Here is a 12,383-nt window from a genome sequence, read left to right as displayed (position 1 = left end):
AGGACACTTTCCTAGCAAGTAAAAAGCCTTAGGCTCAAACTAGAATACTACAGAATAAGTTTTTATTACTACAGGAAAAAGTTTTTATTATCCTATTTGGATGAGATATAGAAAGATAGAGCTTAAGTTAAGAGGTTTTATACCTCCAAATAATGATGTTAGAGAGAAAAACAAAACCCATTTTCATTATGGCAATCAGCAATCTTGTAAAACTTTTCATTGTGTTAGACGTTTGAAGCTTGTAGCTGTAAATGGCTGGGCAGAATTTCTGTGGTGGCCCAGCCTCTCTGGGCCATGTAGCCCAGAGATGACCACATTTTACTAAAGCTTAGAGAGAGATATAGTTTCTAAGTGGCAATGCTATTTGCAATCCCTTGGCAATTATAGTCATGTGTCAGGATCTAAAAGAATAGCTGGGAAAGGAGTTGCTTTAGGAATTTGCAGAGGTAAAGGGCTGGCTTTTCTATATTGGACTGCTGTGATATTCATCAAGAAAAACACCAGTGTCTGGTGAGCGGGGCTTCATCAAATAGAAGTCATTTCTACTGAGCAAAAACACACCAAGAATATTGAGCTGTCCTTTTCAACTCCCACAAAACACTGGGGTATAAACTATTAAAACCAGGAAAACATAACATGAAGAGGATTATACAAAGGCAAGGAATGTAAAAGGCGTATTTACTACCAGACTTTGTGAAGTTTAACCATCATGCTCATAGAAGCAGCACATTGTCTGTGAGATGCAGAACAATTGTGGAAAAAGTACCACTTTATTTCATTGTAATAGCTGTTGAAACCATGAAGGAAACAAAACCAAAATGGTTGTGGAAAAACACAAAGAAATGAGATGATTTTTCACTGTCCTTTTAAAGAAGTCGTGTGTGTGTGTGTGTGTGTGTGTGTGTGTGTCTGTGTCTGTGTGTGTGTGTGTGTGTATCCAGAGAAGTCATTTATAGAATTAAAACTCTCTCTTGCAATAACCCCCAGAAGACCAGAATGTTTTTTCGTGAGATTATCTCATTTCTCTGACCCTATTTTGCCAGCTGTCAAAGCCTATGGCCTATATCACACTCAGTAAAGAGTGTGATAGGTTGTTGTTTGCAATAGGTTGTTAAATGAGCAAGACCTGGAAAGGACAATTTGTCCCTTCAGTAATGTTAATGATTGTCTTACCTCTTCCTTCTCAGCACTTTGCAGATCACGCCATTCCTCAGTTACGTGACCAAAATCCACTGTGTTCATGGGGACTTTGAATTCTCCAATGATGTCATGCTTGGAGAAGCGATCAAAATCATACACGGCCATCACCAGAGTTTTGCCACCCAACTCAGAGTATGGGACCTACATAAAAAGAGAGGAAGAGAAGATGTCTAGTCACCAAAACAAACAAACAAACAAACAAAACCGCTTAAAACCATCTGTTAAGTATTTGTTTGAGAAAGTGAACTTTCTGTTTTTCCTTTTCTTTTTGAGCAAATGCAGACTTGTCATGGTGATTTATCATTTTATTGCAAAGTATTATAAGCTGTATTATTAATAATGGATCTTACTATTAGTTATGCTATAAATATTTTAAGAATTATAAAGTAATAAACAAGCCAATTACATGTGACTCTGAGTTTCTCTTGCAGAATATTTTGTTATCATTGTCGTTATCATTTTGTTATCATTGTTATATTGTCAGGGTATATCTTACTCACAGATGAAATAACTTGTTTTGAAATTTCCATTAACTCTTTCAAAGTTACTTGGACCTCACAGTTTAGTGCAACAAAACTTATTAAGAGAGATGCATGAGCATGAAAGGAGTTAAATGAAATTCACAAGATACCTCACCTACTCTTTGAAATAATTTCCTGATTGACAGGGACTGACTAGAAAATGGATGTTTTGAATATCAGAGACTCATTATAACGTGGATCTTGCAGCTCATTCGTAGGTATGACACTTCAGCATGAATAGTGGCAAAAGGCCAAGAACTGGTGAATTCTCCAGCTGTTCAGATGTATCTGGGACAGATGCTATGGGTCGGAAAGTTTATTAGTGATATTTTTAGTATTCAGGGGAAAGCAGTGTAATCCAAGTAAACTACACTTCAGTAACTGGGTAGAAATGCCACATTAAAAACTGTTTAGACTTGTATTAAAAGTTTGATCAGCCAGGCACGGATGGCTCATGCCTGTAATCTTAGCCACTCAGCAGGCTGAGATCTGAGGATTGCAGTTTGAAGCCAGCCCAGGCAGAAAAGTCTGTGGCACTCTTATCTCCAATAAATCACAGAAAAAGCTGGAAGTGGCATTGTGGCTCAAGTGATAGAGTGCTAGCCTTGAGCAAAAGGAGTTCAGAGACAGTGCTCAGGCCCAGAGTTCAAGCCCCAGGACTGGAGGAAAAAAGTCTGATCAATTTTCATACACGTACTATTTTATCAGTGTAAATGGGTGTCTTATTCTCCATTAAACATTTCTCAATTAAGTCAATCTATTAAGAGGAGCAAAATACTTGACCATATATGTATTACAATTTTTTGGTTTCTAAAGAATTTATTTTTTGTCATTTATTCATGGTGTCTGTAATCTTTGTTAAAATATTGTAATTAAAAACTAGGCATAGCTGGGTGCTGGTGGCTCACGCTTATAATCCTAGCTACTCAGGAGGCTGAGATCTGAGGATCATGGTTCGAAGCCAGCCAGGAAGAAAGTAGTCCATAAGACTCTTATCTCCAATTAACCACCAGAAAACCAGAAGTGGTGCTATGGCTCAAGTGGTAGAGAGCTTGCCTTGAGCTGAAGAGCTGAGAGATAGTACCCAGGCCTGGAGTTCAAGCCCCACAACTGACCAAAATAAACAAAATAGGCATGATGTTTTTCCATTTTAAGAGGAACCTAGAATAAATCCAGAGAGCTGAAATTCAATGGAGGAAACAACAGTGATAAATTCTTCCATGTTTTATTATAGTTCTAAAGTCTCTCTAGAGTTTTTGGTGATTGTAGTGACATCACAACAATCAAGAGCCTGTGTCTGGAGTTAGAGACGTGGACCTAATTGTAATAACTTTCTAGCTGAATGACATGGAAAAAGGGAGCTAATTATGATAGCTGACAGCTTCCTTGTTAGTCAATTGTGATAATCATAGTATTTATTTTGTGGGGCCATTTTAAGAGTAAATAAATATAAAACAACACCTAGTTGGTACTTAAGAAATACTTATTATCAATTAATATCTCCTTTAGGTGGAAGTTTGCTTTATAGAAAAAAATGAGTTTAGGTTGGGGCACGTTGAGCTCCTGTTAAGAAGATTTTACTCAGTTCTAAAGTCAGTGATCTTGTCTCACACTTCATTCCTGTTATCATATTTCTGGTTGCATTTCAATCTACACTGTCTGCTAGAGAAATTAATCATTTCTCTAGAAAAGTTGACATATTTCTTAAACATTTATGGTTTGTTCCACTATGAATGGAATAAAATAGAAATTGTAAAAAATTATAGCCAGTTACAAAATCTGAGGAATTGTATTTGTGTCATAGAAATGACTAATAAAATCATTAGCAATATATTTAAAAAATCATTTGTAGGTAATTCAAAATAAAGGAAAGCAACACAATATTGTTTCAAATAATGTAAGTTCCTGCTTACTAATTTCTCATCAGAAACTATTCCTAAATAAGGCTTAACATATCAGCTGCTGTTGATAATTGTCTGGAATGTTTTTAAAGTTTATTTTACCTCATATTTTCTGGAGCATTGATAAAAAAACCGGAGAATCTCCAGAATGATATTACTGCTACTTTAAATTAACTGGACACAGAACCATTGTAGACTTATTTTTTTCTCCATATAATTATTATTAGCAATTAGTTGTACAAGATGGTTTCATTTTGACATGTCCATGTATGTCTGCAATGGACCTTTATCAGTCTCATGTCTTTGGTCATTCTCCCTAGTTTTCTCCCTTTTCTCCTTCCTAAACCAATCTCAATACGCCTCACTGTTCTATTTTCACCCATGTACAGAAAGTATTTTGACCATATTCACACCCTCTATTTAGAACCATTGTGAAAAGACTTTTGTCTTGAAAAACTCAGATGTTTCAGAATGAGTTAGGAAGACACTGCTTCTTCACAAAACTCAAATCCAGGTTCAAAGAAACAAGTTTTGTCCCCAGCTTCATCAATTCTATTTCCCATCAACGTAGCTGCTGCCTCAGCACATGTTATTACTAAGCATGGTTGATGGACAGGGTGATTTCGAATCTGCCTGCTAGCATAGCCACAGACATTTCATTTTTCAGAAGTGCATTGTTCTAAGCAATGCATTTTAAAATAATTTCACATATTCCATCAAAAGAATCGTTTTTATGAATGCCTTCAAGCCAAGAGTTACAAAGATCCCTGAGGCCTGCAGGGCATGTTTTACTGACAAGTTATGATATGGTCAGAATGTCTCTTGTTTATTGTTTGTCAACTGAAGTATCTTGACAAGATAAAGAACATCAGGGAAGATCCTAGAGTAAATGAAAAATGCTAGACATACAGACAACAATCCACCAAAATGCACACAATCTTTTTATTGATAAAAGAGTAAGGGGTTTAGTGTGTTCAACTACTGCTTCTACATACCCAGGATTTTTGTAACAAGACCATGGCTCATTTGTACTATGCAAGTACTGCAACATAGCTTGCTTGGTTCAGTGATTGAACTAGCTTGATCTATTTTCACGAACTTTGAAATTCAGGAAAATAATAATTTCTTTCCTTTGGCTTTATTTTTGGTGAACATAGGAGTGGTAGATATCTAATTCTACCTGCCCATTTGAAGCAGACTTACTTTGTGGATGTGACTATGACATTCTAAATATGAAAAAAAATCTATATTTCTTTCTGAAAAGATAGAGCTGAGTCTGACCTTGACCCCATTTAAGTGCAAAGCAGAATCCTCACTAGACTGAGGACAAAGATTTTCAAGAGTCTGAATACAGTCATTGAACATCCCAGAATAACTGTTCAATCCATGTGTGACTACATGTCAGGATAAAGCCAGTCTTTTTTATCTAAAACAATAAAGGAAAGGTTATACGTAAACACAAGAAAAATATACCTTGAAAGTAAATTGTTCATTGAAGACAGGATTCAGGGTTTTCCGGTGGACTTTTGTCTCAAATTTCTTCTTTTTGTCAGGCAGCAGAAACACCTTCACATAAGGATCAGAGGTTCCCCCCATGTCTAGGGCAGGCAGCTCAGCAGCCTGGATGATCCCTACGAGAAGCTGAAATGTGTGACAGAAAGTAAGCACAAACATCAGTGGACATGTTGGGAAAGATTGATTTGCTCACAGTGCTGCCTATTGTAATCGCTCCCCTCTTCCTCTTTGCTTTTTAACACATTTTCATTCTTTTACAAACCTGAACATGGAAGGCAAATGAAATGAACTCTCTAGACTTCAGAGACCCAATTATGACAGATGCAAGCTCTGGGAAGCCTAGTTTTAAGCACAAAAGAGGCTTTTAAAAGGTTGCTGATTACAGTTAAATATGGAATTCATACTTGCAAAAGGGTTGCAATCAAATAACTTTCCAGTTGCTAAAAGCTCTCGTGCATTGTTTTTCTTTCCAGGGCATGATTTCTAAGTGGAAATAAATCGTTAAACAATCACGAGTCTATAATTACAAAGTAGGAATTTTTTTCTTTAGTAAAGTCTGAGAACAGCTAAATACAATTTTTTTACAAATTGGCTAACACTTTGTGATAAAAGAAACTAAGTTCTCTAAGGTTTATCTTACTTGACCTATACTTGTATGCTGACTACTTTTTCCTTTAAATTACAATAGCATTATTATAAATCATTATAAATTTTACATTTCAATATAGGACATGGAGTCAAAGGAATATAATTTGAGCTTCGAAAGAGGATGGGAGATTACAGATGTACTTTTTCATGCTAAGTAATCAAGTGTCTGATTTATTTTTATTATTAAACATAAATCTCATTAAGAATATTAGATTATGACACTGTTGAGATTTTTACAAATGAACAAAAGGAATGCATAGAAAATTCTAGATATCCTACCTGCAGAACTTTCACGTCAAAAGACTGGTTTAGATCTTTGTACTTAGAAAGAGGTAGACCTACTATATAAGGTGTGTACTCTTCAGTAAATGTAGACACTCCAAAGGTTTTCATCTCATAGTCTGAACTTAGTCTGAGTACAGATCTAAATTGTCACAGGAATTTTTTTAGTTAACAGAGCAAAAAAATCCGTTTTCTGTAAAACTGATCCATCATATCTGTAGTAAGTGCATTTTGGTGAGTTGGATCAACTTCTAATATGGAGCATTTTGCTTCCATTTAAAATCTTGTGTACCTGTTGTGTGGTGTCATCTTTCAAGTATAGGATGCAGGTACACAAGTTAGAGACAGATAGTTCAAGAATAACTAATGGAGGCATTTGCATATAAAGATAGTAAAACAAATAGCTGTCTCTTGGTTTGCTAAATTTGTATTTAACATTTGTTTTCATGTGACAAGGAGAAGTGTGAGCCAGTTCTTCATTCTCCTTTTTTTTGAAACTAATTTTCTTTTGGATGGAGGATATAGTACAACTGTAAAAATAGCTCATTTTTATTTCAGATATTTTTGGATATTTTGATAATAAGGGATGGAGTCACTTCTTCCAATTTCCCTTTTGACTTCAGCATAAAAGAAAAACATCTTTCTCTCTAGCAAGGGATTTTTTCTCAGAGTATTTTAGAGGCTGTCTTTCAGTTTTGCTAAATAAGTATCTACAATGTTTCAAAGACTTTATTTCCTAACTCATAGGAATCATTTTATATTTTAAATTAGCAAAGAAAATTACATTTATACATTGTTTTCTTTTGTAGGTATAACTTTCTAAATAATGAAAAGAAAATGTCACTTTTTAGATTTAATGTTTGCTGAAAAGAAAGCAATAAAAGCTGTCTCATTACTTCTGAGAAAAACAAATCACTGCTATAAGTTATTTTCTTAAAAAACACTATTGCTGAATAAAATGATACTTATAGTACTCAATGCCCACTTACAAGTGTCAGAATTGTGATTAACTAGGAGATACTGCTAGATTTCAGCTAGTAAATGTGAATGAAAAATAAAATGGGAAAAATCTTGTATAAAAGGATGCTAAAATCCTGGAAAACATGAATGTATGTCAGGGTAGCTTAAAATGACTTAGGTCCCTTTTTGGAATATATAAATAATAGAATATTTTTCTCCTAATCAACTCCTGATTTTGGTAGAAGTGATAGAAATTATATAAAATGTCCTACTTATTGTAAATATAAATGTATTATAAATGTCCTATTAATTGTAAATGTTATCCCTGTAAACAAACAAATAAGCCCATAGGCAATGTTCTAGAATTCAGTGTTCTAGAAATAACTAGCTAGAGCTATAATGAAGCTGAGCTAATTACTTTTTAAATATGAAAGAATATAGCCATATATATCCTTTGTAGGGAACTATTCAAAACTTCATTAGTTGAGACATTATTTGAATTACCTATTCCTAAATGTAGAGCATAATTTTTGCAACTGTGTATGGTACTTTCCTTGGACATTAATTCTCAAAGCTAAGCACTAGTGTTTGGTACATTTGTCATTCTCTGCTGACCAAACTGGCTATTACTAGGGCATGCTCTTGTAGTAGTAATTGTACTTACAGTTACTCATTCTTCCTCAACCAAAAGGATGAGTGAAGTCAAATGAACTAGGAAGATTGGAACTTCCCTAGTTGGGCTATTATCTTATAGATTCTTAACAACCTAATTATTTCCACAGATTTTTATCTAGCATTTCAATTTATTTCTTAATTGATATTTTTAATAAAACTTTTATTCTTAAGATTTTCTTAAATATCTGACACATTTCATTGTTTTTTCTTAATATATATTTTTTATTCTAAAGATACTATACAGAGGGGTTACAGTTACATGAATGAGTCCATTTCCTATTGAGCATTGTTACACCCTCCTTTATTTTCCCCCTACCATCCCTTTCCTCCCCACCTCCCCAAATCCTCCCTCCCTCTCCCCCTCCCCCTGCAAAATTGTAAAGTTTGTTTTCAACATTCTGTGTTATACATCTCATTGGTAAAATAGGTCATACTGTATCCTTATTTCAGCATTTTGTTATTTCCTTCCCCTCCCAAATTAGAAAAATCTAATAACAACAGATGCTGGAGGGGATGTGCATAGTTGGTAGGAATGTTAACTTGTTTAACTACTTTGGAAAGCAGTATGGAGGTTCCTCAAAAGACTCCACATAGAACTCCCCTATGACCCAGCAATCCCACTTTTAGGCATTTACCCAAATGATCACAAACAAGGTCATACTAAAGCTACCAGCACAACTGTTTATTGCAGCATTATTCACTATAGCTAAGATATGGAATCAACCCAGATGCCCCTCAGTAGATGAATGGATCAAGAAAATGTGGGGCATCTATCTATCTATCTATCTATCTATCTATCTATCTATCTATCTATCTATCTATCTATCTATCTATCTATCTATCTATCTATCTACACACACACACACACACACACACACACACACACACACACACACACAATGGAATTCTATGCCTCCATCAGAAAGAATGACATTGCCCATTTGTTAGGAAATGGAAAGACTTGGAAAAAATTATATTAAGTGAAGTAAGCCAGATTTAAAGAAACATAGGTCCCATGGTCCCCCTTATCTGCAATAACTAGTATATGCCTAGGACAAGCAGAAGAGGTCAAAAGCTATGTACATATGACCATATAACCTGATGCTAAAGTGAAATGAACCCCAAGATAGGGACACAAGAAGTCTTATCTTTGCTGCTGTTCTTTTTAATGTACTTATACTGTACTGTGTGATTTTTTTTTTTTTTTTGTTTCTTTGTATGTTCTTCCCCCATGGTACAACCCCTGTTGTCACTGCATTTGATTCTGGTGTCTAGCATTTCAATGTCATGGGTCCTAGAAGATTTTCATAGAGAGATATTAACAGTCACCTTGTCAATAAGATGTAGATAATATTATCATTCATTGAAATGAAACTTTGTGCGACATTGTAGGAGAAATGTCTTTTCTAGCATCTTTTGTTCTGGTCATTTTGGAGCAGGTTTCATGGAATCTTTCTACTTTTCTAGATTGTTTATTCCATGACTACTGGGGATTTCACTTTGCAGCATGATATTATAACAGGTATTCTTGCCAGAACAACTTGTAAACCACTGTCAATATTTCATCTTTGATTCTTTATCAAATGGTTTCATTCATTTTCCAAAACTTTTGCTTGACTGTAACCCAATTCAAAGGGCACTGGCCATGTTTGGATTATAAAGTATATTTCTAATGTTTATCCCTGTTCATACATCTTAGCAGGGATAAGTCGGTGAAGCCCAAGGAAGGTAGTGCCAGCTCATGCTGAGGAACTCCAGGGGCAAAGCCTGGCAGGGAGCTCTCAGGAACAGACTGATTGCTTCAAGTTAATTCGTATTCTGTCTGCCTACTCTAAGTGCCAGAGTAGATGTAATCTGTTGAATACTGTGAATTCTAATTACCAGAAGTTAAATTAGCAAGTAGGGAACTGCCTGTACTTAGAAATTATTTCATCAATAGCTTTGATAATTGCATTTTCCCCTCACAGCAATCGAAATGTTTTAAGAAGTATCTTGCTTCAATTTCTACTTGGTAATTTCAGAAAATGTAATGGAATTAGAAGACATTTTCCCTCAGACCTGGTTATTCTGGAAGTCATAATCCAGGGAATATTGAAGCTTTCCCAATTTCTCCTCTTCTTTGGGTTCCTCTTTTTCTTCCCCATCAGTCAATCCGGTCTCAGCATCATCATCCTTAAGGGCCTGTGAGGTAGGGGAAAGGGATCAATATGAATTTAAATGAATATTCTTCAGAATCCAAGTGAAATTGGTCCTATAATTACGCCTCCAAGCTGTGAGAAGCAAGCACTAAGATGCTGGGAATATGTTGGTCTGACACACATTCATGTTTGCTTTTTATGTATTTTTAAATTCCACTTGTGCGAGGAATTTTTCCCCCCAATCAGCAGGCAACATGGAAGCAATGGAAAAGCCCCTCAGAATATGGCAAGCAAAAATGTAAAATTGTGCAAAGAAAATGTTAACTCAATACTATATTTGGCTCTGAGAAAACAGCTTGATTTCTTTCTAGTGTGATACACATGCTATTCACCAGGCCAGGTTTCACATTCTTGTCATTTAAAAAGGTCTTCAGCACCAGGTAAAACATCATTGCTACATGCAAGTGCAGTCATATGTATGAGCTGTGTAGCCTTCGGGTGCCTAATTTCTTTGAAAGGAAGTAGTTGAATAAGGAATCCTGAAGGAGTTTTAATTCTCTATATTTCACATATGCATTTATGATGATTACAGAAAAAGTGGAAAAATCCATGCCCCCAGCAAATGCATGTTGAGAGAAAGTTTGCTCCAATTCCAGCAGTCATTTATCATTTATTTTGATAACAGCTCCACAGAAAGCTAGGCTGAACTAAATTGATTTGAGTCTCTATTTGACATTACAAGATAAAAAGAATTATATCTGCAAATTTGTAAACAATTCAAGTTGATATTAAAGAGAACAAATATCATGCTATTGAATTAGCAAAACTTAGTCTTGCCAATTGTTTTTTTTAAATATCGAAAGGTTACATGTACTGCAAATTGACAGACTAGAAAGCTCAACTCACATACCTCAAATGCTCCTCTCTTTTAAAACTCAAAATATATAACTTATTTGCCTATTGTGTAAAATTTTCTCAAAGTATCACTTATTAAGTTTATTAATATTAGAAGTTTTGTTTCTAGGAAAGTACATTTTTATTGTTTTAAAGAAGTTATAATAATTCATTAGAAATCATTATTTGAAATAAAAAATATGAGGGGCTGGGAAGGTGGCTCAGTGGTAGAGCACTTGCCTTGCATGCATGAGGCCTTGGGTTCAATTCCTCAGCACCACATAAGCAAAAAGAAAAAAGCTGGAAGTGGTGCTGTGGCTCAAGTGGTAGAGCGCTAGCCTTGGGCTGAAGAGCTGAGGGACAGCGCACAGGCCAAGAGTTCAGGCCCCACGACCGGACCCCCCAAAAAATATGAAATGTATTTTTGATCACTAGCAGTGTTGAAAAATTAAAAAGTTTATATTATTTATTTGCATTTTCCCTAAGTAACTGATATACCCAGAAAATAACTTAAAATTATTTTTCTATTGTGTTGCTTGATGTTTTCTTTCTGCTTTGTAAAGGCTCTTTGCATCTTACTGTTTTAAGAGCTGTAAGTTACAAATATGAATATATAGTGAATATCATCCCCTGCATTTTGATTGTGAAATTTTCATTGCCCTGTGTGTGTGTGTGTGTGTGTGTGTGTGTGTGTGTGTGTGTGTGTATAGGTTTTACTGTAAACTTTTTATAGAAATTAAGTTAAAGCACATACATGGTGAAATGTTTTATATCTTTGGCAAATCTAAGAATCTCAACTATTGTCAGCTCTCAGACTGATTCTGAGAATTCTTATAGGATGCAAATGTAAGAAGTACAATCAGGCTTTAGATAGGCATCAGAATGACCAGACTATGTTCCCACCACTTTGACCACTCCATCCTGTACAACACATGGTTTTTTCTCTGCCTGTTCATTATTCTAAGGAAAGATCCCTTCCCTTTTTACTCTACTTACACAGAGATAGTCACCCTCAGTGGTGCTAAATGTGACACCCCAGTCCTTCAATTTCATAATATTTTTCCAGTTAGCTACACCCAGCTTTCCACTGTTATACTCTAATACCAGCATGCGCTGAAGATGAACGGAGTTCATTCTCAGGTGAGAAGAATATGGAAACAGAGCTGAGCTGCAGCTACACATGTTTCCTTCCCTTCAATACTGCTTGAAACTTCTCAGAGGATTCCGAGTTTGAAAAATTGAAAACGACTACTATTACGGGCATCTGTGTAAAACCCTTTACAAATTTGGTTAGGCCTACACTATTTAATTTAGGAAATTTATTTTATACTTGTATCTTTCCTTGAATATAAAAATGTTAATTTACTGGCAGCCAAAGGCAGGAAATAACAATTATTGAAAAAATTGCATTAATCTTTGAACTTGAGAGACGGGTGTCACAAAAGGGATCAGGTGCTAGTGCAGTGATGCACAGACTACTGAGTTTAATTAGAGGACTTTAGGCTATGGAATCCCATTGATTTTTTTAAACCTTGGCTGAGTATAAGACAATAGCCCTGTCAGAGAGGGTGTGCTTAGAAAGTGTACTTCAGGTAGTTTGCCTTCTTGGAAGATTTTAACTTTTACAAATATTAGCAACTTATTTAATG

At 35.3% G+C, this 12,383-nt stretch overlaps 1 protein-coding gene across 2 annotated transcripts in view; it reads right to left on the bottom strand.

The window, feature by feature from the left end:
* The window catches only part of LOC138811992 (synaptotagmin-1), a 199,687-nt gene that overhangs the window by 129,083 nt on the left and 58,221 nt on the right, over positions 1-12,383 (bottom strand). Inside the window, exons 3-5 of one of the 2 annotated variants that reach the window (XM_069999944.1) lie at positions 9,761-9,883; positions 5,096-5,263; positions 1,174-1,341 (exon numbers count right to left, since the gene is read on the bottom strand). In XM_069999944.1, the coding sequence (XP_069856045.1) occupies positions 1,174-1,341; positions 5,096-5,263; positions 9,761-9,883 (459 nt within the window). The remainder of the gene's footprint in view (positions 1-1,173; positions 1,342-5,095; positions 5,264-9,760; positions 9,884-12,383) is intronic. The other variant, XM_069999945.1, reaches the window with a different exon arrangement.

The sequence above is a fragment of the Dipodomys merriami genome, unplaced genomic scaffold (genome assembly GCF_024711535.1).
Source record: "Dipodomys merriami isolate MVZ:Mamm:240054 unplaced genomic scaffold, mDipMer1.0.p SCAF_555, whole genome shotgun sequence".
Lineage (NCBI taxonomy): Eukaryota > Metazoa > Chordata > Mammalia > Rodentia > Heteromyidae > Dipodomys > Dipodomys merriami.
Note: the sequence above shows the minus strand (reverse complement) of the source record. Positions and strands in the feature narration are given on the sequence as shown.